Raw genomic sequence first — 25,892 nt, forward strand, 5'->3', positions numbered from 1 at the left:
TGAAGTTCATGGTACACTTGAATTTGAGGCACTGGTCCCTGACATGGTCCTCTTGATGTGGATCAGAATACCTGATTTTATCTTTAACAAATACTGGCTAAGCATGTACAGTGTACCATACCCATTTTAGGCAGTGGGCCTACAGCAATAAACAGAACAAAATCCTTGTTGTCATGGAGCTGACATACTTGCTTCTGTCATAGGCTCTGCTCCTGCTCAGGACAGACGGCAGTCAAACTCTCAAAGCCAAAGAAAAGGGGCCACAGTGAGTTTCTGCCTGTGGGGTACTCCCAGCCAATGTCTAAGGTGCCCTCTTATTACTACCAGGCCCCACTGGGGGCTCTTGAGGAGAGACCTTGGGGATTAACCATCTCCAAGCCCAACTGTGATAATAATCACTATACTAATGGCAGCTAACTTTTACTGAAGGCTTTACTCTGCTTTAATCTTTATTATTTCCTTCCCCTTGCTAGCTTTGGGTTTAGCTTGCTTTACCCTTTCTAGTTCCTTAATCTGGAGAGTTAAGTTATTGATTTGAGATTTTTCTCCCTGCCAGGCAGGGAGTGCTCTCCATAGATGTATTTCATTCAAACCTTACAATTCTTTGAAAGCATTTGCTCTTGTGGTCTCCATATTACCGATGGGGAAAACCAGGTCTGAGAAATTACATGACTGGCCCTAACTCTCACAGTGGCAGAGCAAGCATCTGAAAAGGTCTGCTTGTCTTTAAGCCTATGTTCTTAACCCATCTGCACTCCTGTCTCCTAACTACAGGGGCCAGGAAGGGGATGTCCCATATTCAAGTTCAGGAAGTTTAAAGGCAACAGCCAGAAGAGGTGGTGCGCCTGCTTCCTTAAGAAGGGCTGCAGAGGGAGAGTCGGGTCTGTGAGCAATAAGAAAAGCTGCTTTGTAGTCTCAGTTTCTTAAATTACTGAATTCAGTTTGATTCAACAATAAGAAGATGCTAATAATCTGCTATTACCTCTTCTTGTCAATTTGTCCTCAAATAAAAAGAACATGAAACATCTTGAAGAGTAATCTAGGCACCCGCATTCCTAACACTTCAGATAGGACGTCAGGTGAAAATTTGCCAGTAGCATAAGCTTGTCAGAGATGAATCCATGCGTGTCTAAGTATGCACAGCTGGGGCGGTGAAACTCCGAATGGCTCATGAAATCACTTATGGTTCCTTTGGCCGTTCACTCCTCTCCTACTTAGATAACTGTGGTAATTCTAGAGCTAATACATGTCGATGGGCGCTGACACCCCCTCTCGGGGGGTGGGGGATGCGTGCATTTATCAGATCAAAACAAAAAATTGGCTCGGTCTTGGTATTTCTAACAAAACTGTATGCCTGGATTTCCTCTCCCGCAATCTCCCAGTTGCTCTGAATGTCACTTAATCCATTAAGAATCCTGCTCCTTCAAGGGACCCAACCATTGGCCAAGTCCGTATTTACCCCAGCTTCTATGCAACGCTGCATGTCAGGACCATTGACTTAATGCTATCAAGCACCCTGTCATTTAGGAATGTCACCCTGGCACTTAAGGGAAGTTTCCCACGCAAACATCAATCTGGTTGTTGATGACTCAGCTTCTGTTAACACCCTACTCCATCTTCAGCCCTGTTTCCCAGGGGAGGGACTAAGGGAGCAAACCAAAAGTATGAGGTGTGGGCCCAAACCAGACATTTAAGAAAACCTGTCTGTGGGCTACTGTAGTTTTCCCTGCCCCCTTCATTGTGGGAAGAAATGCCCCTAGAATCTTTTTCTTATCTTTTTTTATTTTAATGGGCTATCTCTTCTATAAGAGTCTCTTTGTTTCTGGGACTGAGAGGAGGAAGAGAAGGAGGAGTCCAGGAAACAGTTTTCCCCTTTCTGAATATGAGAAATAACCCCGTGGCATTTGGTCATGTGTACCTGGATTTTTGCCACTGGATGCCAAGGGAGTATAGCTGTGGAGACAAGGGAAAGCTGGTGTTGATGTTTAAAACTGAAGAAGACTGGAAAGTTCATGGAAGTGACTTTTCCTGCTGTAGTGCAAGAGGCCAACAGTCTGCTGACCTAGGGGCTGCTTTACAACCATAAGATCAGCGCTACTGGTGACCATCTCAGTGTTTGCTTCTCCACCCTTCATGGCTAATGTACCCAGCAGAACTTCCACACACAGTATGAAAACCAGAGCGAGAGATAGGGGGTCTTAAGCAGACATGTCAGAAATAAGCCCCAGTTACCTCTTGCCAAATGCAAAATAATCAGCTCTCTAGTGGAGAAGAGTCTGACTGAGCAATGGGTAGGGGTAACTGGAGGTAAGAGACTTTTCTACGTATGTGTTGCATTTTACAGAGACTAAAGATGTACCCTCCTTCCTGTGAAGGCAGGGCCAGAGAAGCTCAACATCTTAGAGATTGGGGTAAGGGAAAGACTATGGGTTTGGAGGTCAACACATCTGGGTCAGAGTTCCAGGTCTACCACTAACTATATGGGTCAGCTTGAGCAATTTCTTTAATCTCTCTGAATCTTTATTCAATCCTCACGAGCAACCCTTTGAGGTAGATATTAATATTATACCCAATGTAGATGAGGAAAGGAAGGCTTAGAGAGGTTAAGCAACCAGCCCAAAGTCTCAGAGTCAATAAGTAGCAGAGCAAGGATTCAAGTGTAGGTCTATCTGTCCGACTTTGAACAATTCTCCTCGATTACCTCAGTGATCTTGGAGCCTGCTACCTCAGTGATCTTGGTGCCTGCAACCCAGACTCCACTTCTGGGCACATATTGCGGTGTAGCTCCAAACACAGCCCCATGCGTACTACCAGTCCAAGCTCTAGGCAGAGTTCTAAAATCATGAGATCTCTGTGGAAGAAAGAAAAAACATGGGGGTTGGAATGCCTGCACGTTAACAGTGGAATGTCACTGTCATAATACTTAAAGCATTCTTGGGGTGTGTAAAGAGAAGTGAATATGGTGATACCAGCCAACACTGTGTGCCGGGCACTAGGTAAGCACATCATGTATTTATTTGTTCTCTCATTCAATGTTTCCAACAGTGGGGTAGAATCAGCTGAGAAGCAGGTCCAAATTCCTCCCTCCTTGTTTTTTGACAGGAGAGGAGTAGGGAATGGAAGATGAGTAGTCCAATTAGGCACTGATGCTCGAGTTCACTATTACCTGAAGCAGTCTGCCTCTCTGGACCTCTGGAGAGGGGCATATTCTGCTTCCTGATCTTTCAGACTCACACTCCAACATGAAGATGCTGTCATGGGACAGGGCTTTGTTCCCCATGCTGCTCTTGGCCCTGGACAGGAAGGAAAAAGTCTTATGAAAGCAGCCAAGGGAACCAAAGGAACCAAAGACACATGTATCAATATGTCTATAATATGGCCTACCATAGACACCTCAGAAGCATATGTGCTGACACAGAAAGTTGTCCGTGAGATATAGAGTGAAAAAAATAAAGAATAGTGTGGTCCTATTTAATACATATACATATATTACATACATATGTAGTTTGTGTTCATAGAGAAAAGTCTGGAAGGATATCCACCAAATTGTTAGTGGTGGTTCCCTCTGAGGAATGGCACTAGGAACAGGAGGGGTATTTTCATTTTATACTCTATGTACTTCTGCATAATTTTGATTTTTTTAAATGATCAACATGTATCTTTTTTATATAATAGCTTTACTTTTACTGAGATATAGTTTACATACCATACAATTCACCATTGAAAGTATACAGTTCAGTAGTGGCAACACTGTGGAAGGGGAGGGAAGACCCTGAATCTTGCTATTATTAAGATGAGAGTTATAAAAGATCTTTCACACCCAATTTGTGTCTAATGTTTTTGTTTTGATTAAAAATATCAAATATGTGCCCAGATGCTGGATACTTTCATTCACCAGGTCTTTTCCTCTTTCACACAAGGGTTCTGCAATATATTTGTCCTGTTTTCAAAGTCATCTTATGCACCCACCCTACCCACCTCCAGCTTGCTAAACCCAGATGGAAACACTTTCTGATTGGGAATGGAACCAGGTTGATAAGAATTACATTAGGACAAATCAGGGGAAAGTTAGAAGCAAATGAAAGGCTAAAGGCACAAAACACTCCTTTGGGGATGTGGGAATATATTTCACCTTTTAAAATTTTCAACCAAAGACATCACAAGAAAAGAAAACTACAAACCAATATATCTTATGAATATAGATGCAAAAATCTTCAATGAAATACTAGCCATCTGAATCCAGCAACATATAAAAAGAATTATACACTATGACCAAGTAGGACTTGCAAGGAATGCAAGGTTACTTTAATATATGAAAATCAATTAATGTAATATACAATATCAATAGAATAAAAAGAAGAAACCACATACATGTTCACTTCAATAGATGCAGAAAAAGCATTTGTAGAATCCAACACTTTTTCATGAAAAATACACTCAACCTTGACGGAGAACATCTGTGAGAAGCACACAGCTAATATCATAATGATGAAAGACTGGATGCTTCCTCCCTCGGATCAAGAACAAGACAAGGATGTCTGCTCTCACCACTTCTAGTCTGCATTGTACTGGGTTCTAGCCAGGGAAATTAGGTAAGAGAATGAAATAAAAGGTATCCATCCTGGACAGGGAGAAGTGAAATTATCTCTAATCACGGATGACATAATCTTGTGTATAAAACTCCTAAGGAACCCATTAAAAACTACTAGAACTAATCAATGAGTTCAGCAAGGTTGCAGGATGCAAGACCAATATACAAAAATTGATTGTATTTCTATATACTTGCAATGAACAATCCAAAAGTGAAATTTAGAAAACACTTCCATTTACAATACCACCAAAAAGAATAAAATATGGATGGACCTAGAGATTATTATGCTAAGTGAAATAAATCAGACAGAGAAAGACAAATACCATATGATCTCACTTATATGTGGAATCTAAAAAACAAAACAAAAAACAAGACAAAACAGAAACAGACTTATAGATACAGACAGCAAACTGGTGGTTGCCAGAGAGGAGGGGAGGTGGGGGGCTGGGCTAAATAGGTGAAGGGGATTAAGAGATACAAACTCCCAGGTATAAAATAAATGTCACGGGGATGTACTATACAACATAAGGAATATAGTCAATAATACTGTAATAATTTTGTGTGGTGACAGATGGCTACTAAACTTATCATGGTGATCATTTCATAATGTATTTGATCAACTCAGTATGTTGCACACCTGAAACTAACATAATATTGTATGTCAACTATACTTCAATTTAAAATTTTTTATAAAAAAGAATAAAATAGGAATAAATTTAACAAAAGCTGTGTAAAACTTATACTCTGAAAACTATAAAACACTGATGAAAGAAATTAAAGAAGACCTAAATAAATGGAAAGACAACCTATGTTCACAAATTGGAAGACAATCTTGTCAAGAGGGCAATACTCCACAAATTGATCTACAGATTTAATGCAATCTCTTTAGAAATTTCAGCTGCCTTAAATTTTTTTTTGCAGTAATGGACAAGCTGATCTTAAAATTCAAAGCGAAGTGCTAGGGACCACAAATAGCCAAAACAATCTTGAAAACGATGCATAAAGTTGGAGGACTCACACTTGCCAATTTTAAACTTACGACAAAGCTACAGTAATCAAGACAGTGTAGTACTGGCATGATAGACATATAGATCAATGAAATAGAATGGAGAGTCCAGAAATGAACCCATTAATCTATGGTTAACTGATTTGCAAGAAGGGTGCCAAGACCATTCAATTGGGAAAGAATAGTTTTTTTAATAAATGGTGCTGGGACAACTGGATAGCCGCATGCAAGAGAATGAAGTTAGACCCTTATTTCATGCCATATATAAAAATTAACTCCAAATGGGTCAAAGACCGAAATATAAGAGCCAGAACTCTTAGAAGAAACCATAGGGGTATATCTTCATGACCTGGATTTGGCAATGGATTCTTAGACATGACACTAAAAACTTAAGCAACAAAAGGAAAAAAAACAGATAAATAGATTTCATCAAAATTACAACCTTTTGTACTTCAAAAGACAACCCACATAATGGGAGAAAAACTGTATACCTGATAAGGGACTTGTATCTAGAATATACAAGAAACTCTTACAATTCAATAATAAAAATAAAAAAGAATGAAATTTTGCCATTTGCAGCAACATAATGGACTTGGAGGAGATTATGCTAAGTGAAATAAGTCAGACAGAAAAAGACAAGTACTGTATGACAGCACTTATATGTGGAATCTAAAAACTACAACAAACTAAGAATAAAACAAAAAAGAAGGAGACTCACAGATACAGAGAACAAACTAGTGGTTACCAGTGGGAAGAGGGAAGGTGGAAGGGCAATATAGGGGTAAGGGGGGAAAAGGGTTACTATGGGATTATATGAAATCATGTGTGTGAAACGTTTGAAAATTGTAAAGCACAATAGAATTTAAAGAATCTTTCATTCAAAAAATAAAAAATAAAAATATAGATAACCTAATTAAAAATGGACAAAGGATCTCAATAAACATTCCTCCAAAGAAGGCATACAAATAGCTAACAAACCCATGAAAAGATGCTCAACATCATTAGTCAGCAGGGAAATACAAATTCAAACTATAATGAAATGCCACTTCATACTCACTAGAATGGCTAGAAACAAAACTAAGATAACAAGTATTGGCAAGGTTGTAGAGAAATTGGAAACCCCATACACTGCTGGTGGGAATGTAAAAGAATTCAGAAACTTTGGAAAACAGTCTGGTGGTTCCTTGAAAAATTAAACATTAAATTACCATGTGACCCAGCAACCTCACTCCTAGGTATATACCCAAGAGAAATAAAAATATATCTATCCAAAAACTTATATACAAATCTCCACAGCAGCATGCTTCATAATAGCCAAAAGGTGGAAATAACCCAATATCTGTCAATTGATGAGTGCATAAAGTGTAATATATCCATGCAGTGGAATACAATTCAATTTTTAAAGGAATAAAGTACTGATACATGTTACAACATGGATGACTCCTGAAGACATGCTAAGGGAATCAAGCCAGTCACAAAAGACCATACATTGTATGATTCCATATATATGAAATATCCAGAATAAGCAAATTTATAGAGGCAGAAAGTAGATAAGTGGCCACCTATGATTGGACTGTGGTTAGGCAGGAATGGAGATTGACTGCTAATGGGTACAGGGGTTCTTTTAGGAAGGGATGAAAATGTTTTCAAATTAAAGTAATTTTTAATACTTCAAATACATTTTATCCATTTATTATCTTTATTACCAAATTATACATGTAGGTTGGCATTTTTAAAAAGAATCTGTAAATGGTAACTAGAGTAGCAGCTCAGGCAGTGTAGGGCTAGCACCCACCTTGTCATTGTGCCTGGCTGAGGGATGAGCACGTGGGATATTTGACTGTGACACACTCCGAGGACAATGTGGTGCTCTGGGGATTAAAATGGCACCCACGCTAAGGTGGCTTGTGGGCCAGCAGGGGAGGAGAGGAGGCAGATGTCTGCCACTTTGAAGTAAAGTCCTACCCACATTTTCCCTAAAACTCTCCTACCCAGGTGGCCCTGGTGGTGAAGGTAAGATTCTCTGCTTTATGAAAATAGCAGAAAATTAACGTGACTCTAGAGAAACACAATGGAGTTGTTTCTGCTGCAGCACTGGGAGAGCATCTCTACACGTTCGCTCATTATGCACACATACACACTTCCATTCACTGCTTCTCTATGACCTGCTGGCTCAAATCAGGCTCGAGACCAGTGTAGGATCTGTGACTACCCCACCTCCCCTGCTTTGTGCAGAAAAACTGCAAGGAAATGTTAGGCCATAAGTGGGCTTAGAAACTCTGGCCTTTCCATGCCGTGCATCAGCCAGAGTATAACCATTGAACTGGCTCTCTAGCGTCAAGCCCTCCCTGATCAAAGGATTACATTAGCACCAGCTGTGGTCAGGGTTGTCGGAAACCAAACCTCCTGTCCACTCCCTGGAGGCAAAGAAAAGAAAACACATCCAAAATCCAAATAAAATCTTGGCCTTAATTAAATGCAATAAAGTGTAGTACACCAGCACCCACGAAAAAATCAAATAGAGGAATGGGATTTGTCCGTTCTATCAGATACAGCTTAAAACACTCTTGGAAATAGATACTGGACCTATTGTACAGCACAGGAGAGGGCTGGCCATAAGTTTTGTTATGACTGATCGCTTCAATGGATGAAAAAAGCTGATCTCCCTAACTCCCGAGTGATATTCTCCAGGGTTTCTCCCCTAGCAATTAAGCAAGAGGTTCGGGTCAGGGGTGAACTTCAGGCCTCCTAAGGTATATTCTTAATTAATTTACGCTCCTTGCAAAAAAAAAAAAAAAAAAAAAAAAAAAAAAAAAAAAAAAAAGACCAATCTCAGGTCCTTAGAAAAACACGCTTCCTCATGTATGAACTAGTTCATGCACTTATACTCACTCCCTCTCACTCTCCCTTCCTCCCTTCCCCTCACTCTCCCTTCCCTTCACTCTCCCTTCCTCCCTTCCGCCCCGCCCCAGAGGTGGGCATGCACACACCTTCTTAGTCTGGAGAATACATCAGACTAAGTGGACCATTTTGAAGGGAGAGGCGCAAGTAAAAAGGGGCAAGGTAGAACTTCAGTAGAGACAGCCCTTGCCAATTTGTAGAGACAAAGCAGAATAAACCCAAACTTCCCTCTCCCACCTCACTCTCTGGTTTTTTTGTTGGGCTAGTCTTAGTTTTCCTTAGACCTCTAATGCAATGGTCTATAATGGTATGATTTGTGAGGTACGAGGCAAGCCCCTTTGCAAAACCATCTCCCTTGCTAGTAAAGCTATCTGAAATACCTCACATTCAATGCACTCATTAAGGTCCTTTTTAAGGAGACCTACGTGCTGTTAGTGGGCAGTATAACATGTTTGCTAACTGTCCCATTACCTCCAAGTAAAGCCTTGAGGGAATGGGTAGCAGTACACGTGAGCTCTGTAGGGAGTCCAGATAAGCCTGGAGTTTAAGGCCAGGGGAACAGACCCAAGTGGAACTCCATAGACAGGAATCCAACTGATCCAGGAACAGCTGCAGGTACTGGGCGTCCAGATTTTCCACAATAAGATGTGGAAGTTGAGGCTTCAAAGATGAAAATTTGAATAGGAGTGGCAATGGTGGCTGAGAAACAGCCTTCCCCACCTCCTGTGACTGGTTACGGCGTTTCCCCCAGTCTCCCGGGACGGAGGGAGAAATGAATTTGGGTTCTTTGTTTGCTTGCTTTTTTGTTCTTACATTAACACAGTGACTTCACCCTTATGCCCCAACCCAGCCAGATGGCTTCACTATCTAAGACTTTAATCACGCATTACGAGATCTGGAGTCTGAGGGCTGGGCAAGCAAACCAGATCAAGCTTCCTAAACGACGGAGGCCATCCTGACCTTATGAAAGAGTCCTCCAGCTCCTAACTAATGGTAGGCCCCTACATGTCACTGTAGCTGTGACAGCGCAGGTTGCCCTGATCTACCCGCACCCTCTCACGCAGCACTCTTGGGGGAGGGGGTATGCATTTGTCACGCGCCATCCAACCCACTGAGCTGTGCAGCCCAGAGAGCAAACATATATATATATATATATATATATATATATATATATATATATATATATATATATATGCGCACAGGGAAAGGCCTCCAGACCCAGCTCCCACAGGCAGGGAGGCCGAGAGTCCCTGGGACCAAAGGCCCATTGGAGATTTGGCTGCCAAAGGGGGACCTGGATCTAGCTACCTGCCCCTTGCCCCGCCCCCACTCCCCACCCCACCTGAGCTTACCCAGGCTTGGTTTGTTGACGTTCCCAAACTGGCTTCATAGAAGAGATGTTAATACTGTCACTGGACAAGCTTGGTTTGAGCCTCCTCTTTCCCTGGGTATCTTCAGGCTCTTTTTTCTTCTTCTTGCCAAAAAATCTCTTGAAGCCTTTAAATTTGGATTTCTCCTTTCCTGGAAGTTAGAATTGAAAGTGACGCAGAGTGTGATGGTGGAAGGGAAGACAGGAGAGGAAACGGCCCTTGTTGCAGGAATGAGCACTATGATCCCAGAAGCCCTCCAGGTCTCGGCCCTCGGCCCCAGTGCCCACAGCACCTTTCATCTGGTTTGTTCTCTTCTTAGTAACTCACTAACAAAGTATCTGAGTCTCTGGTGAAAGCAGAAGCTCAGATCCCAGCTTGTGGCCTCTGGGCAGCCTCTATTCTGGCTCAACTCACCGTGTGTTCACTTGCCACTCAATTTCAACTATTAACACACACCTCTTTAGAAGTTCATTCATATGCACTAAGAAGTTCATTCATATGCAGCAATTCTTGAGCCAACATAAGCACTTGGTACCCCGGTCGCTGGAGTCATGGTGATCCAGTTGGGGAGCGAAGCTTCCACATGTGACAAACTCTTCAGGACCCTTGGAAATCCCTGTGGGAGTTGGTACTGCCCAAGCTGTGCGCTGAAAGGATGCAGACCCAAGGAGTGAGTGCAGTGGGGTTGGTGCAGTCAGGGAAGACGTCCTCAAGGAAGGGATTTATGAGCAAGGGAGAGGGCTGGGAATGGGGAAGAAAGGGCTGCTGGGCAAAGAAGCTCCCTGTGCAAAAGACATGACAAAATCACCTACCAAAGAGTTTTGCAAGGGAGGATGTGTGTGAGTGTGTGTGTGTGTGTGTGTGTGTGTGTGTGTGTGTGTATTATGTGCATTGTGTATGTTCTTCAATTATTACTGATTGGTTCAGATTATCTACAGTGCTGATGCCCTCTGCACATGCAGATAATTGAAAGTTTGCTCTATCATAATAAAAAACCAGGGCAGCAGTGAGGAACGTGAGCTTTAAATGCTCCTCAGGCTCTGTTTGGGCTGATTAAACAGAGTTTAAGGGTGTGCTTTGCAACAAGACTCTTCTGAAACTTCAGCATGCCTATGTGTATGGTGAAGCGCCAAGAAACGGGGTAACGGTGTTGTCTCTCCAATGCACGTATGCAGAACGTCTGGCAAAACACACTTTGGGAAATGCTGAAGTAGGGCTCCTTCTAGAGCTGAATGCTATGGCCAGTTTGTGTACTGATTAATCCTAGGCCTGCCTATTCAAAAGGTTTCTAAACTTCAGGGCCTCTCTTAAGTCCAGTTTCCCACCATCACTACAATTCACGCTCCTCTCTGTACACCTAAAACTTGACTGTCGGCACCACAAGTTTTACATCTGAATGTTCTCTAGTCTGCGCATTCATTTATTCATTCACCTATTCAATGAACGTTTATTAAGGTCAAGCACTTACTATGTTTTGGGTATCAGTGAGAAAGGAATAAGATACAGTTCTACGTCTTAGCTACTGTCCCCCACATCTAGGCTGTAGGCGGGCCCTCTTTAGCAGCCTCTTTAGCAACTAGCACAGTGCAAAGCACGCAGTGACACTCAAGAGACAACTGAGTCCATTGAGGGGTGCAGAATACCAACACAGCTTGTCACTTCCCTTAAACTGAGATCACTGAGCAGAGCCATCCTTAAGCATCCTATAATTTATACACTGGCCCTTATTGGGGTTGACATAAATTATAAATAATGTGGTAAAGAGCTTGGCATAGGATCTGGCATGTAGTAAATGCTAATAAATATGAGCTAAAATTAGGGAATCAATAATTGTCTATTAAGACCAGATTCAATTCCATCTGTAGAAATGATCTATCAATTCTACCCATCTACTCTATCTATCTAGCGATAAGGGGAAGAACCCCATATCTATAACTCAATAGTTAACTCTAAAATATACACGATTAGAAGCAGAAGCCAGCACGGGTTGGGGCAATACAAGAAGATGGTAGGGCTGTGTGCTTGGTAATCGTTGCTTAAGTAACTTCAGTTTTGAATGATTTGAGGAATTTCTCATCTACTAGGATGTACCTATATAGATAGGGTCATGGTTAGGATAAACTTGGCAATTCTACCTTGAGATAGACAGAATAAAGAGCAAAGGTACAATAGGAAACATGTTTTCCCAAGCTTCCTTCTTCAATTTTTTAAGGAAAAAAATTAAACTAATTTCTATGATAATAAATTATTTTAAATGATATTTGACCTCACAGAACCACTGTGAGGATTCAACGTGAAAGTGCTGAAAAGTATACAGGATGGAGTAGGCTGGCTCTAAAGTAATCTCTATTTTGCTCTCCGGCCTTCTTTCTTAATCTTCCCACCCCCAGAGGATTTCTAAAATCCATGAAATAGTGAGATTTTTATGTAAAATCCTGATTACTATACTATACTAATTACTATAATCAGTTTTTTGCTGGGATGTATTTACCAACTGGACCTCTGGGGAAAATGCCCTTATTTGTAATATTTGTCTACTTCTGTGGTGTAAATCCTCCCATCATGGTCAATTTCAAGCTACTAACATGACATTTAGGGAGAGATGTGCATCAGCCTCCCAAGCCAGTGTAAGGTAGCTCCAACACACCACTAAATAACTCCTGCCCAGTGAGGATGAACTGGGCAGTGTCCCCTCACAAACGGGAAGGAGCCTTTGCAGGCACTGCCATTGTTCAAACAGAAGGAATGAGACTTATTGATTCTTGACAGGTGGATCCTCTTCTGGCCTTCTGAAATGAGAACAACTTTCTGCTCAGAGTGTTTGGAAACATAATGATTGTTGCCCTCCTTGCTTTGAAATCCCAGAATGGAAGGGAGGAGGGCAAAGCTAGACGATTTGGAGTTGCAAACCCGCTTCTCACAAACCAGCAAAGACAGAGGGGACAGAATCAGTAGGGGGTAGCTCAGTCTGTGACACAATCTACAAACACTTAATAACTGAATAAAAACACTTCTAATAAACTTTTCAGGCTGTAAAACTGAATGTACCAAACATAGTCATTGTATGAGCAAACCAAATTATGCATTAACACATTTTTATGTTCCTAAATTAACCAAACGACTAGTGACTATAGAACTGGAAAAGGTGTTAAAAATTAAGTATGCATATATTCCAATGTTTCCCTAGTCTTCCATTTTTGCTCGGCAGAAACAACTTATTTTCCCACGAGGATTTAAAATACCTTAAGCAATGCATGCTTCTTTCAACCCTGGCCACTAGGAGGCAAAGAATGTTTCCTTTCCTCCCTCGGGGGTAGCTCTGGGTATAGTGGTGGTATAGCTTTGTTGGTAGGGAGTTGGGGAGACACCAAGAGGTGGGTGGGCTGCCCATGGATCTGGGGCAGTGACTTGAAAACTGGACATAGCCTTACTAAGCAACCCATTGCCAGACATCCAGTTCAGCTGCAAGAGTCCAAGTCTTCAGCCTGCTCTGGCTTAGGAGAGCTCTCCACCCCCAACAGCATCAGACCCCGTGTATGGAGACCCTGGGAGTGAGATACAAAGCTGGGAACTGTCCACGTGCTATGTTACTTTCGAAACCCTAATGGAATCCGAGACACTTGCCATATATTCACTGGTGTAAATTGGCCTTTCAAACTTTCTTTTGCAAAGGGGTGCCTTTAAATTGCCAGCAGCTGGGGCTTCCCTGGTGGCGCAGTGGTTGAGAGTCCGCCTGCCAATGCAGGGGACACGGGTTCGAGCCCTAGTCCGGGAAGATCCCACATGCCATGGAGCAACTAAGCCCGTGCACCACAACTACTGAGCCTGTGCTCTGGAGCCCACGAGCCACAACTACAGAAGCCCTCGTGCCACAACTACTGAAGCCCGCGCGCCTAGAGCCCGTGCTCCGCAACAAGAGAAGCCACCGCAATGAGAAGCCCTCGCACCGCAACGAAGAGTAGCCCCCCCCGCTCACCGCAACTAGAGAAAGACCGTGTGCAGCAACGAAGACCCAACGCAGCCAAAAATAGATAGATAGATAAATAAATAAATAAATAAATTTATTTATTTTTAAAATAAAATTGCCAGCACCTGAGCCCTGCGTGGGCTGGTTTCCAAAGTTGCTGAAAGTGTAAAGGTAGATAGACCTAGACAGCAGGTTTGGGTCAAAACCCACATTTGTATCCAGCAATGTCTATGGAGGTCACCTATACACTGGGTAGCTTATGCCACCACAAGGCACAGCAGTGGTGGTCAGTGAGCTGACAGCTGTTTGGACTTCTCCTGTAACAAAGCCATTGACTTCCCTGTCCAAGCCCAAGGACTACATATTCCCAAACAGGCAGTAGCTTTCAACATCCTCATCCACCGAGGGCCTGCAGTGCATCACATACCAGAAAACAGCCCATGGAAGCAGTCCTCTCCCCTACCCCCAGACAAGAACACACTTAAATCCAATGAAGAGATCATTGCTTTGGGTTGTATACTTGCTTATTTACCATGCACACAGGCAGCCCTTCTGGGTTGAACTTGAGCTTTCAAAATGCATCGCGCATAATGGTGACCTTGTTCTCTTGTGTTGCTGCTTGGAAAGAAGACTCCTCTAACCAGCCTTTCTTCCCTTCAGCCTCCCAACAGCACCTTATTCTCTGGCTGGCAATGACTAATACTAAACATGTACCCAAATGCTTGGTCTCTGTAAGAAAAACATCTTGGGAACAGAGAAAGGGCATTTCCTTACCTCCACTCTTTATCAAGATGCAGCGCATTGACATCTTTTTTTCTAGGCACCTGTCTAGCTCATATCCAAAAAGATAGATCAGTTCATTTGGCAGTTGGGGTTGCCTTGGTGAGGAGGCCTATCATTCATTTATTTATTCGTTCATTCATTACAAACTTTTGAGTGTCTAATCACTCTCTCTGAGACCCAATACTGAACAATGGTGACACAGAGATGAAGCGCCAAGCCCTGCCCTCAAGGATCCATGCACCATGTTCAGATTCCCCAACTCACATCATTAGTGAAGTCAGGCCTCCGGGAAGCCACAAGAAGGTTCCCCTCTCTCTGTCCTTCCAGACCAAGTCTTCTGCACCACACTAAGAAAACTCAGCAAACATTGAAGAACAACCCAGTGAACTGTTAAATTCAGTTCTGCCTTTAAATTCAATGGCTCATCTTATGTCTTATGGTTCCTCCCCTACCCCCCACCTTTTTTCAGTGTCAATAAAGCTTATCATTGTTTAGTGACCTTTACCTCTCTATTACCCCACTCATGGTCTCCTATCATTCACAGGTGGCACCATAATTTATGCAATGGATAGGTTTTGCGAAAGAAATTTTTGTAAATTGATTCCCATTTAACAGAAGCCTATGGTGGCTTCTTCGTTACTATCCCCCCTTTACTCCTCAAATTACAAATTTATCTGTTGGTTAAGTCTGGATTATTATCTACAGCAAAACCTCAGTTGAATCTCTCAGGTCCTGGCCTGCTCTGATTCTTTTTTTTTCTGATTAAGCAGAAATACTTCGCCTGCCTCAGTAAATGGAACCTGCTAACCATCCCCAAAGAAGATTGCAGGGCCTAGACAAAACTCTTTTGACTATCAGAGTTTGAGATGAAAGAGAAGAGATTAGAAGATGGAAAACTAAATATGGACTGAGTCTAGTGTCATTAGAAATTTGATATGAACTTGTTTTCTTGTGACTTGATTCTTTTTTCTAGGGGTTAAACACATTAAACAAATCTAGTTCTAGTTATCAGGATTTTATTGGGTTACTTACCTTCATCGCTGGCCTCCAGAACTTCCATACTGCCAGAAATTTCACTTAGTGATTCAGCTATAGTTCAATCACTAAAATAAAATATAGAGCAAAAAACAAAAAATCATTTACTATCTAGGATATAATACAATCATTTTACCCTACTCCTTATCCTCCAGTTAGATTCTTAAACTATGCAAGAAAAGATATACAAAGGGAATTGCCATTAGAGAGAATTATTCTTCCTTAAAAAAGACAATGATTCCACATATATGAAATGTCCAGGATAGGCAGACACATAGACACAGAAAGTGCCTTGCTTAGGGCTAGAGGGACGAGGGTGATTTTTTGAGTGATAGAGGACAGGGTCTCCTTGCTGATGACAGTGTTCTAAAATTAATTGTGGTGATGGTTGCACAACTCTGTGACTATATTAAAAAGCATTGAGGGGCTTCCCTGGTGGCGCAGTGGTTGAGAATCTGCCTGCCAATGCAGGGGACACGGGTTCGAGCCCTGGTCTGGGAAGAGCCCACATGCCGCGGAGCGGCTGGGCCCGTGAGCCACAATTACTGAGCCTGCGCGACTGGAGCCTGTGCTCCGCAACAAGAGAGGCCGCGATAGTGAGAGGCCCGCGCACTGTGATGAAGAGTGGTCCCCACTTGCCACAACTAGAGAAAGCCCTCGCACAGAAACGAAGACCCAGTACAGCCATAAATAAATAAATAAATATTAAAAAAAAAAAAAAAAAGCATTGAATTGTACACTTTAAATGGGTGAATTGTATAATATGTGAATTGTAGCTCAATAAAGCTGTTACCAAAATATAAAAGACAAATGTACAAAACCTGATCTATTGCTTTGTGTTGGGGCCCATTACATTTGGAGGCCTGTTACTATTCATGGGTGTGCCCAGGCAGACAAAATTGTATTGATAAGCCGTAAAGAAAAAAATTGAGATATTTGACTACATAAAAATTTTAAACTTTTGGCCAAAAAGAGTAAAGAGTCTACAAAAGAATAACAAACGAGGAAGCAATACTTACAACAAATATAGATAAAGGTGCCAATTTTCTTAATTTGTCAAGAGTGCATGTAAATCAATAAATGACCAGCAACTGGATATAAAATGGGGCAAAGGATACAACAGGAAGTTTATAGAAAAAGAAATACATAAAGAAAAGCTCAGTCCTACTCATAATTAAAGAAATGTAAATCAAAGTATCAAGTTAACATGTTTACCTATCAGATTGTCCAAAAGTTTTAATTTTGATGATATTCCACGCTGACAAGGATGAGAAAAATGGACACGCTCATACATTATGAAGTGTAAATTGCTCTCTGAAGAACAATTTCACAGCATCAAAAGTTAAAAATACACATACCTTTTGATCCAGTAGCATCACCACTAGAACTTCACCCTGTAGCTATACTCACACTTGTACACAAAAATATGTATGCAAGAATGTTTATCACAGCATTGTTCTAAGCAGCCCAAAGTGGGAAACAACCAAAGTGACCATCAAAAGGATAATCCTCCCATGACTCTGATTCTATATCACGGGAGAATTGTCTGTCCCTGGGCTCCTTTCCATTAGTGCAGATAATCAATTGAGAGCCTACTGTGCACTTTCAGTCTAGCCTTCTAGCCGGGGAAGCATGTCAGTTGATAATCAAACCTTTATAAATCAATGCTGACATTTCTGATGGGAGTCTGTGGTGCAGGGGAGGGGGATCTGATGAGCAGGCCCAGAGAAAGGAGCAAGAGCGCTGCGGAGAGGCCAGCAGAGACTGCCCTCATCATAGCTCGCCTTGGGGTCTGGACGTGACTGACTCAAGTACCATCAAGTTGGATTAAGTAGATTCTGGAGCCCCCCTCCCTACACTAGATCTGTCCTGCTCCCAGAAACAGTCAAGCTGCCATTGCTGTTTCATGGATGGGCTCCAGGCCCATCCCGTGCTGCCCTCTAGCCGTTAAGCCCCTGATACTTCTCTGGAGCTAGACAGGGGTGACCACAGGCTCTGAGGTTAAGGTGAATTTGAGAGGTCACCCACTGAGAGTGACTGAGGCCTTGGAAAGGAAAAGCTTCCAAACCACAGGGAGAGCCGACAGGGTCCTGGTGTCAAGATGGCTTGAGACCCTCTCACTGAGAAGTCCTATGGTTCCCCACAGTGTGTGTTCTTTCTCGCTGCAATAAGTAATAAACCTAGCTTGTTCAACAGCAGGTGTGTTGCAGGTGGGCTTTGGCTGAAAGGTATTGACACTTTATTCAAGTCACTCAAACTCTATGAGCCAATATCATAATTCTACCTGAAGATGACAACCCCAGGCCCACACAATGCTCACTAATTACCACACACACATATACACACACATACACAAGTTCCATCTGGAGATCTGGACAGAGCAAAGGGGTAGGGGAATTCAGAAGGCCCTCAGAAATTCAGCAGGAGGACAGGAGAATTCCTTGGACCAGGAACAATTCACATCACTGGTGAGTCCCTAGGCCATCTTAATAAACATGGCAGCACCCCAGCCCCTGCCACTAAGAAAGGCTTCTTAGACACTGGGGAAATAAACTACCTCTGAACTTTAGAGAAGCCCGTGGAAAAGGAGCCCATTTTCCAAAATGCCAGGCCACAGCAGGCTAACATTGCCCCTGACCCACCACTGTCAGGGGCAGAAGAAGAAAGGGGAATGATAACCAAAGAGAAAAATATGAAAGACAAAGGCAGAACAAAGAAAGAGGGCATCATGGCGGCATCTGCATCCCTGGAGCGCTAATAGAATCATTGGATCTAACTAACTTTTGAATTTAAACTGTCTCAAATTCTTTCTGGCATACTTACCTTGTATCCCTGACTGCAGGCCCTGAGGACAGTAGAACCATCGGCTGAGCTATCTCCTCTTCCAAACCAACCAACCAACGACCACAACAAAACATATAAACCTCCCCGTGATTCGAAATCCTCTTCCTGTTACCACCCATTTCTCTGCCTCTCTTTAAAGCCAAACTCTGAAAGGTTATCTATACTTACTACCTTTATGTCTTCACTTCTTATTCTTCTGCACTCTCTCCAGCTGGCCTTCCAAATCCAACTGCTTCCAAACTGCTCCACTAAATCTGCTCTCGTTCCATCCACCCGTCTGTTACTTGACCTCCCGGCAGCGTGTGACACTCCCTCTTTTTTGAATAATTTTATCACTTGCCTTTCTGAACATCACATTCCCTTCATTTTCCTCCTACCTCACTGGCTGTTCCTTCTCAACCTCCCTTGCTGTACCTTTCTCCTCTCCCTGTTTTTGAAATGTTGTAGCATCCGAGGGCTCTACCCTTGGCCTTTTTCTTTATCTACAGTCATTTCATAGACCAGCGCCATTAAATAGAAATGTTAATGTGAACCACAATTGCAAGCCACATAGGTAATTTTAAATTTTCTAGTAGCCACGTTCAAAAAAGCAAAAAGAAACAGGTGAAGTTACTTTTAATAATATATTTTACTTAACTCAGTAGAACCAAAATATTATCATTTCAACATGTAATCATTATAAAAATAATATCAATGAGATATTCTATGTTCTTTTTTTCATACTAAGTCTTTGAAATCTGGTTTGTATTTTTCACATATAGCACATTTCAATTCGGACTTAGCCACGTTTCAACTGCTCAGTAGTCACATGGGGCTAGGGACTACCATATTCTAGATGATCTCATTCACACCTTATGAATACTATCTAGACACTGAACTCCAAAATTTCTATGTCTAGACTGGATCTCATCCCTGAACTCCATATTCCTATAACCAACTGTCTATCCAACATCTCCACCTAACGGTGCATATCGGCCGATTGGGTCCCCTCACACTCACTCCCCCTGGGTTTTATGTGCTCTGGCCCTATGCCCATGCCCCCCGACTGACCACCCATCCTGCTACCCTCCTACTTTCTCCCTGTGCTCCAGCCTCACTGGCCTTCTGGCTAATCCCCAACACAGCCAGCCCCTTTCAATCTCAGGGTCTTTGCATTTGCTGCTCCCCCTGCCCGGAGGGCTCTTTCCCCAGCTAGCTGCATGGCTGCCTCTTTGATAGCATTCAAGTCAGCTCAAAGGGTCCCTCCCAGAGAGGACCTCCATGATCAGCCTAGTTAAGGCGTCTGGTCTCTCTCCATCACATTATCCTTTACTAACATCTTCGTAGCACTCATCGATGTCTGAAATTATATTCTATATTAATTTAGTTACAGCCTCTTATCTGTCTCCTCTACTAGAATGTAAATTCCATTAGGGCAGGGGCCTTGTCCATTTTGTTCAGCACTGGATCCCCCAGCACCTGGAATGGTACCTGGTACATCTGTCAGGCACTTGCTAAATGTTTGTTCAATGAATGCGTAGATTCAGTGAAAGAAGGAGAAGCAACGTAAGAACCATCTTTGTGGTCAGAAATTTCTTAGAAGTCGAGGCATGCTACAGGACGCAAAGGAAGACCTGTCGTGGGGGGGGGGGGGAAGCTCCTTATTTGCCAGCTGAGCAGGACCTGCCTTCCCTCCCGGCAAGGTGGGCCCCTCTTGTCCTTGTCACAGACGGCCTACTCCCGGGTGCCCCGGCCACGAGACTCCTGCGTGTGGAGCCCCACTCAGCTGGGCAAGGCCCAGATCCTCCTAGAGGAGGCTTCAGGAACAGACACCACCACTGGCAAAGCTTCTTTCCATCTACCCCAGGCTGACTTATTAACCAGAGCTCTGCTTCCCCAGTATCTCCTCACAGAGGACGAAAGACTGTATTTCTTTCATGTGTCTCATTATGGTTAATATAAGTTTAAAGTGAACTGGTTCCTTAATTATACCAGGGCTCTTTAATAGCGGCCTTGGCGCTGCCTCCAGGCTGGTCTCTATTTTTATTTATGATATTTAGCAAAATGTCACCTCAGTGGTATCTCAAAAAAAAAGTCACAACGCTCTCTCTAAAATACCAATCTGACCATGAGCTTAGACTAGTTCACAGACTTCCCGCTGCCTGCAGGACAAAAGCCAAGTTCTTCACAAAGTTCTCAGCGATCGGGTGCTCCCTGCCCCCCTCCCTTCTCCAGCAGTCCAACCCCACGCACACCCTCATGGTTTGGTCTCCCAGAATCACCAGTCATTCCCTAAATACACCATGTTCTTTTGCATTCTCTGTGCTCTGCACAGGCTGTTCCCTTAGCCCGGAACCTCGCCTCCCTCAGCTCCACATCCTTGAAATCCTACACATTCTTCAAAATCCAGCTCAAAGGTTACCACCCTTGCCTCACGCTCTCGCCCCTTGTACGTGCCCCTGTCATAGCTGATATCCCCTTGAAGACAGGGACCCCATTTCACGTATCTGGAGATCCCCAGCACCTAGCACGACACCAGGCCCGTGGAAGGTGCTCGCTGTGTGTTTTTATGGATGGATGAATGCAGGAGTTGGGGGAGGGATGCAGTGACAAATAGGCATCAGTGGGGAAATGACCCCCTTTTTTAAACATACAGGGACAACCTAAGACACACTTGCAGCAAAAGACCCCTCTGCATGAAGTCCCATGAAAAAGCTGGCAAGCCGTGTAAGGAAAGAGGAAATAATGTACGTTTTTATCCAGTAAAGGATGAGGGGCCTCCAGAACCACCTCCAAAGAGCATCAAGTCCTGTAATAATGGTCATCAGGAAGTCTGGCCCAGCTGAGACATAAAGTTGCATTATCAGTCATTATTTAAATGCTTGCTTGCTCTCTCTAGGCCAACCTCAGGGGCTTAAGCCTCAGAACTGCCTTTTCCTTCTCAAACTGACTGAAGAGCTGAACAAGGGCTCTAGGGGGAAAAAAAGAGAGAGAAAAACAAGGAAAAAGGCCTGTCTTCCAAGGTTGTTGAAATTTTTTAACCACAGCCTGGTTCAGATTCAAGGATTCAGAAGACTTCGCTTGACAGATTTTCTGCCTTCCCAGAGTGGGGAATGCTAATGAGAAGCAGCTGGCCTAATTTTTTAAAAAATCTGATAGGATGAAATGTTTTTCATAGAGTCTGTGGTAGGCAGGTGGCCCCCAAGGTTGTTGCCTCCCTGGTTTGTATGCCCTGTAAATCCCCTCCCCTTGAGAACACTGTGGAGGTTCCTTAAAAACTAAAAATAGAGCTACCATACGACCCAGCAATCCCACTACTGGGCATATACCCTGAGAACACCATAATTCAGAAAGTGTCATGTACCACAATGTTCATTGCAGCTCTATTTACAATAGCCAGGACATGGAAGCAACCTACGTGTCCATTGACAGATGAATGGATAAAGAAGATGTGGCACATATATGCAATGGAATATTACTCAGCCATAAAAAGAAACAAAATTGAGTTATTGGTAGTAAGGCAGATGGACCTAAAGTCTGTCATACAGAGTGAAGTAAGTCAGAAAGAGAAAAATACCGTATGCTAACACATATATATGGAATCTAAAAAAAAAAAAAAGAAATGGTTCTGAAGAACCTAGGGGCAGGACAGGAATAAAGACGCAGACATAGAGAATGGACTTGAGGACACAGGGAGGGGGAAGGGTAAGCTGGGACAAAGTGAGAGAGTGACATTGACTTATATATACTACCAAATATAAAATAGATAGCTGGTGGGAAGCAGCCGCATAGCACAGGGAGATCGGCTCGGCACTTTGTGACCACCAAGAGGGGTGGGATAGGGAGGGTGGGAGGGAGACGCAAGAGGGAGGAGATATGGGGATATATGTATACGTATAGCTGATTCACTTTGTTATAAAGCAGAAACTAACACACCATTGTAAAGCAATTATACTCCAATAAAGATGTTAAGAAAAAATAAAAATAAAAGGGCTCTGGTTTTGCCTCCAGTTCTGCCTTCCCTTCCTCCTCATTGTACCTCACCCCTAGAGTAAACCAGGAGAAGCGCAGAAAGACCCAACTCATGCCACCCCTAACCCCTTAGATCTTCTGCTGGGGGCGGGGGTTAGTAATGCAGAGAACTTGACCTCAAAGGTTCTTTCTGCCATCTCCTTAGCGGCCTCAGAGCCTTGTTGATGGGGAGTTCTATTCTGTCTTGTCAATCCACATAGCCTCTAATTGAAAGCTCTGCTCTTTCACAGTCAGGGGCAATTCATATTACACAATTAATACAATGAATGAAATTGCTGAGTCCTAACTCTGTGCCAGTCTGGCACTGTGAAAATGGTTTTCCATGTATTATCTCATTGAATCTCACAAGAGCCCTATGAGGTAGGCTTTGTTATTTCGTTTTTATTATTTTCAGCCCCATTTCCCAGATGAGCAAAGCGAGTCTCACTGAAATTAGGTAATCTGGACAAGGCCATACAAGTAATAGAGCTAGGACTCAAATCCAGTTCTGGAGGATTTCAGAGCCCATGATTTGACCACTACACTCTGCTCCCTCCTTACTTGGCAAAATCTGATAAGTATTAAATGACCACTCACTCCTACCCCGAAGAATCTCATGTATTAGCCCATTCCAGGACTTGAAAGCAGGATAACTGGCCAGGTCATTATCAGCCCCTAATATCTTTGCCAAAGATTTGTTGGTCATTTTAACAATAGAGAGTCCTGCTAAAACTGGCTCACTGGACACATATATTGTGATGAGAGATCACACAATATTAAGAGGGGATAGGTCTGTAGCATGGGCCCCTTGGGTGGCCAGGCTGAAGTGGGGTACCAGCAAGGGGCGCGAGAAGCATGGGGACCCTGAGAGACTCAAGGAAGAGCCAGAATTGAGTTGAGGGGCCCTGAGGATAGATGTCACAGCTTTAAGTGCATGTTGGATGCCAAGAGCTCTAGACCCAAACTCTCCGCCAGCTCTCAAGTCCATCCCAAGCAGAGTATGTCTGAGGCTTTTTATTTTATCCTGTATTTGTTGTGGCTGCTGTTATCACTGCTCCCAGCAGTCAACAAGCCATCAGTTGGGGGTGGGGGAAAAATCTCCAAGGAGGGAAAAAGGGCAAAAGAAGAAGAAAAGAGGTTGGTGGTGCTGAGGCAGGCTGTGACTTCTACGTGGCTGGTTAGATTCTGGCGGGAGATGCAGGGGAGATAAAGGAGGAAGAGAACTCAGTCACAAGAATGTGCCCCCCTTTCTGTTTGAATTTTTAAAAAAATCCCGCAAGGACTCAGAGGCAAAAAATATACACATCAATTTTCACTGCAAAGTAAAGGAGCTGTTACAGTGGAGGATTACTGGACTGAATGTCAATATTATGACATAGTATGAGTGTGTTTCATGTTTGGTAATTGCAATCATTGTTGCTTTTGTTGTGGTCATCCATGTACAATGCTTGGTGTCAGTCTATTTACCTCTTGTAAAAATAAAATACAGTGTGTGTGTAAAAAATAATAATAATAATAATTCCTTATGATGCAAAAAAAAAAGAACGTGCCCCCAGCCCAAGCTGAACTATCTACTATCTGTGACTTTCGTGAAGCCAACTTGTACCTTTGGGGTTTTGTCTAAGGTCCTTTAGCCCACAGGGAGGGGGCTGGAGAGGCAGTCGCCTCATGGCTATGATGAATAGCCTTTGGTCTCCCGGTTCCGGGCTGAAATAGAGAGAGGTCTCAGAGTGAACTGTGTCACCCCAGGGAGGGAACGGGCAGGAGGAAAGGTGTGCCGCTGTCGCCTAGGGGCCCAGGCCCGTGGAAATAAACATGCCTCCAAGAATCTGAGAGCCCTGGCCAATCTCAGTCAAGGTCATATTTAGGGGTCTTTAAATCCTCAGATTTCCTTAGCCCTTAACCCCACAGACAGCCCTGCCACAGGGCAAAGAAGCAGCTGTTTATCTGGGGCTGCAGGGAGAGTTTTCCAAAGGTTCTCTGGTCCCCAGATCTCCCCCTTTCTCCATGGCCTAAAATACCCACCATTAGAATTAGGACCATTAGAGTTAGAACCCACCATTAGAACCAGACAGCAAAGTCAGAATATTATTTCCCAGGGCCTCTCTCTTTGCACCCCAAAATCTTCATGCAGACCTACTATATACTCAGTCTTGTTTTGGGGGCCATGGAGACAATGACAAAATAAAACAGTTAACATTTACTGGGCATTTAATATGTGCAGACACTGAAGTGTTTTGCATACACCGTCTCATTTAATCCTCAGAGCAATCCTGTGCGGTAGGTACTATTTATTCTCACTCCTCCCCCATTTGGTAGATGAGGAAACTGAAAGGCTAAGTAACTGCCCGGGGTCACATGCAAGTACATGGTGAGGGCAGGATTTAAACTGAGGTAGTTTGACTCCAGAGCCCATTAAGTGCTATGCTAAAACAACCCACTCCCTGATGACGAAGAAAAAAATACACATGAAAAATTGAGAGCAGTGCTTGATTGGGAATCAGAAGGCCTGGGTCCTGATTGTGCCCTTCCTACAGATTATCCTTGTGGCCTTGCCCCAGACATAGCTCCTCGCTGGGCCTCAGTTCCTGCATTTGTGTTCTTTTGTTGTTGTTGTTGTTGCTGTTGTTTTTTGGCCACACTGTGTGGCTTGTGGGATCTTAGTTCCCCGACCAGGGATGGAACCCACGCCCCCTGTACTGCTAGTGCGAAGTCTTAACCACTGGACCACTGGGGAAGTCCAGTTCCTGCATTTGTAAAATGAGGAGGTGAGAGAAACTTGTCATGTGTTCTCTTAGGATATTTTAGGACAAGTATTCATTTTAAGATGAGGACTCAAAGGCTAAACTCTTGGGCACTGACTCCATATAGGAGGGGTCTGCAGGGCCCAAGAGTCGTGGCACAGGAAGCCAGAGTGTGTGTTGCACGCATGCGTGTGGTACAGGGGAGCGGGAGGCAGAAATGAGGCAGAGGGCCAAGGTTAAGCTGGAGAAGTGTGTCCAAAACATATCACCAAGCCGAGCTGGGCAGGGTGTAGCAAAGCAGGGCTAGAACGCTGAGATCTGGCTGTAAGTGAGGTCAAGGAAGAGGGGAGGGAGGGTGAGAGTGAAGGGGAGCCTCAGCTGGGAGGACTGGGGGATGGGAGGCAGCACGGCCACAGGAGGTTCTGGAGGGCGCTTGTGTTGGCGGCTCCATTCAAAGCGAAAGGGACTGGAAGGGACCTCTCGGTGTAGGCTGCAGTCATAATGAAAGGCCTGGGAGGAGAAGCCCACCTTCAGAAGGGCCATTTGCTAGGCAGAAGAGTTTGACAGCTTGCGGCCGGAAGCACTGAGTGCCAGCATAGGTGAGCTGGGGATGAGGGCAGAAAGGGCAGGTGACAGCCACAAGCGCTGAGTGACCAGGAAG

General features: G+C 43.5%; 1 protein-coding gene across 1 annotated transcript in view; it reads right to left on the reverse strand.

Moving 5' to 3' along the window:
- KIAA1210 (KIAA1210 ortholog) overlaps positions 1–25,892 on the reverse strand; it is a 48,759-nt gene that overhangs the window by 13,254 nt on the left and 9,613 nt on the right. The window contains exons 3-6 of the mRNA XM_059910462.1: positions 15,651–15,721; positions 9,851–10,019; positions 3,167–3,293; positions 2,702–2,851 (exon numbers count right to left, since the gene is read on the reverse strand). Coding sequence (XP_059766445.1) covers positions 2,702–2,851; positions 3,167–3,293; positions 9,851–10,019; positions 15,651–15,678 — 474 coding nt within the window. The 5' untranslated portion in view covers positions 15,679–15,721. The remainder of the gene's footprint in view (positions 1–2,701; positions 2,852–3,166; positions 3,294–9,850; positions 10,020–15,650; positions 15,722–25,892) is intronic.

This window comes from Balaenoptera ricei, chromosome X (assembly GCF_028023285.1).
Source record: "Balaenoptera ricei isolate mBalRic1 chromosome X, mBalRic1.hap2, whole genome shotgun sequence".
NCBI lineage: Eukaryota > Metazoa > Chordata > Mammalia > Artiodactyla > Balaenopteridae > Balaenoptera > Balaenoptera ricei.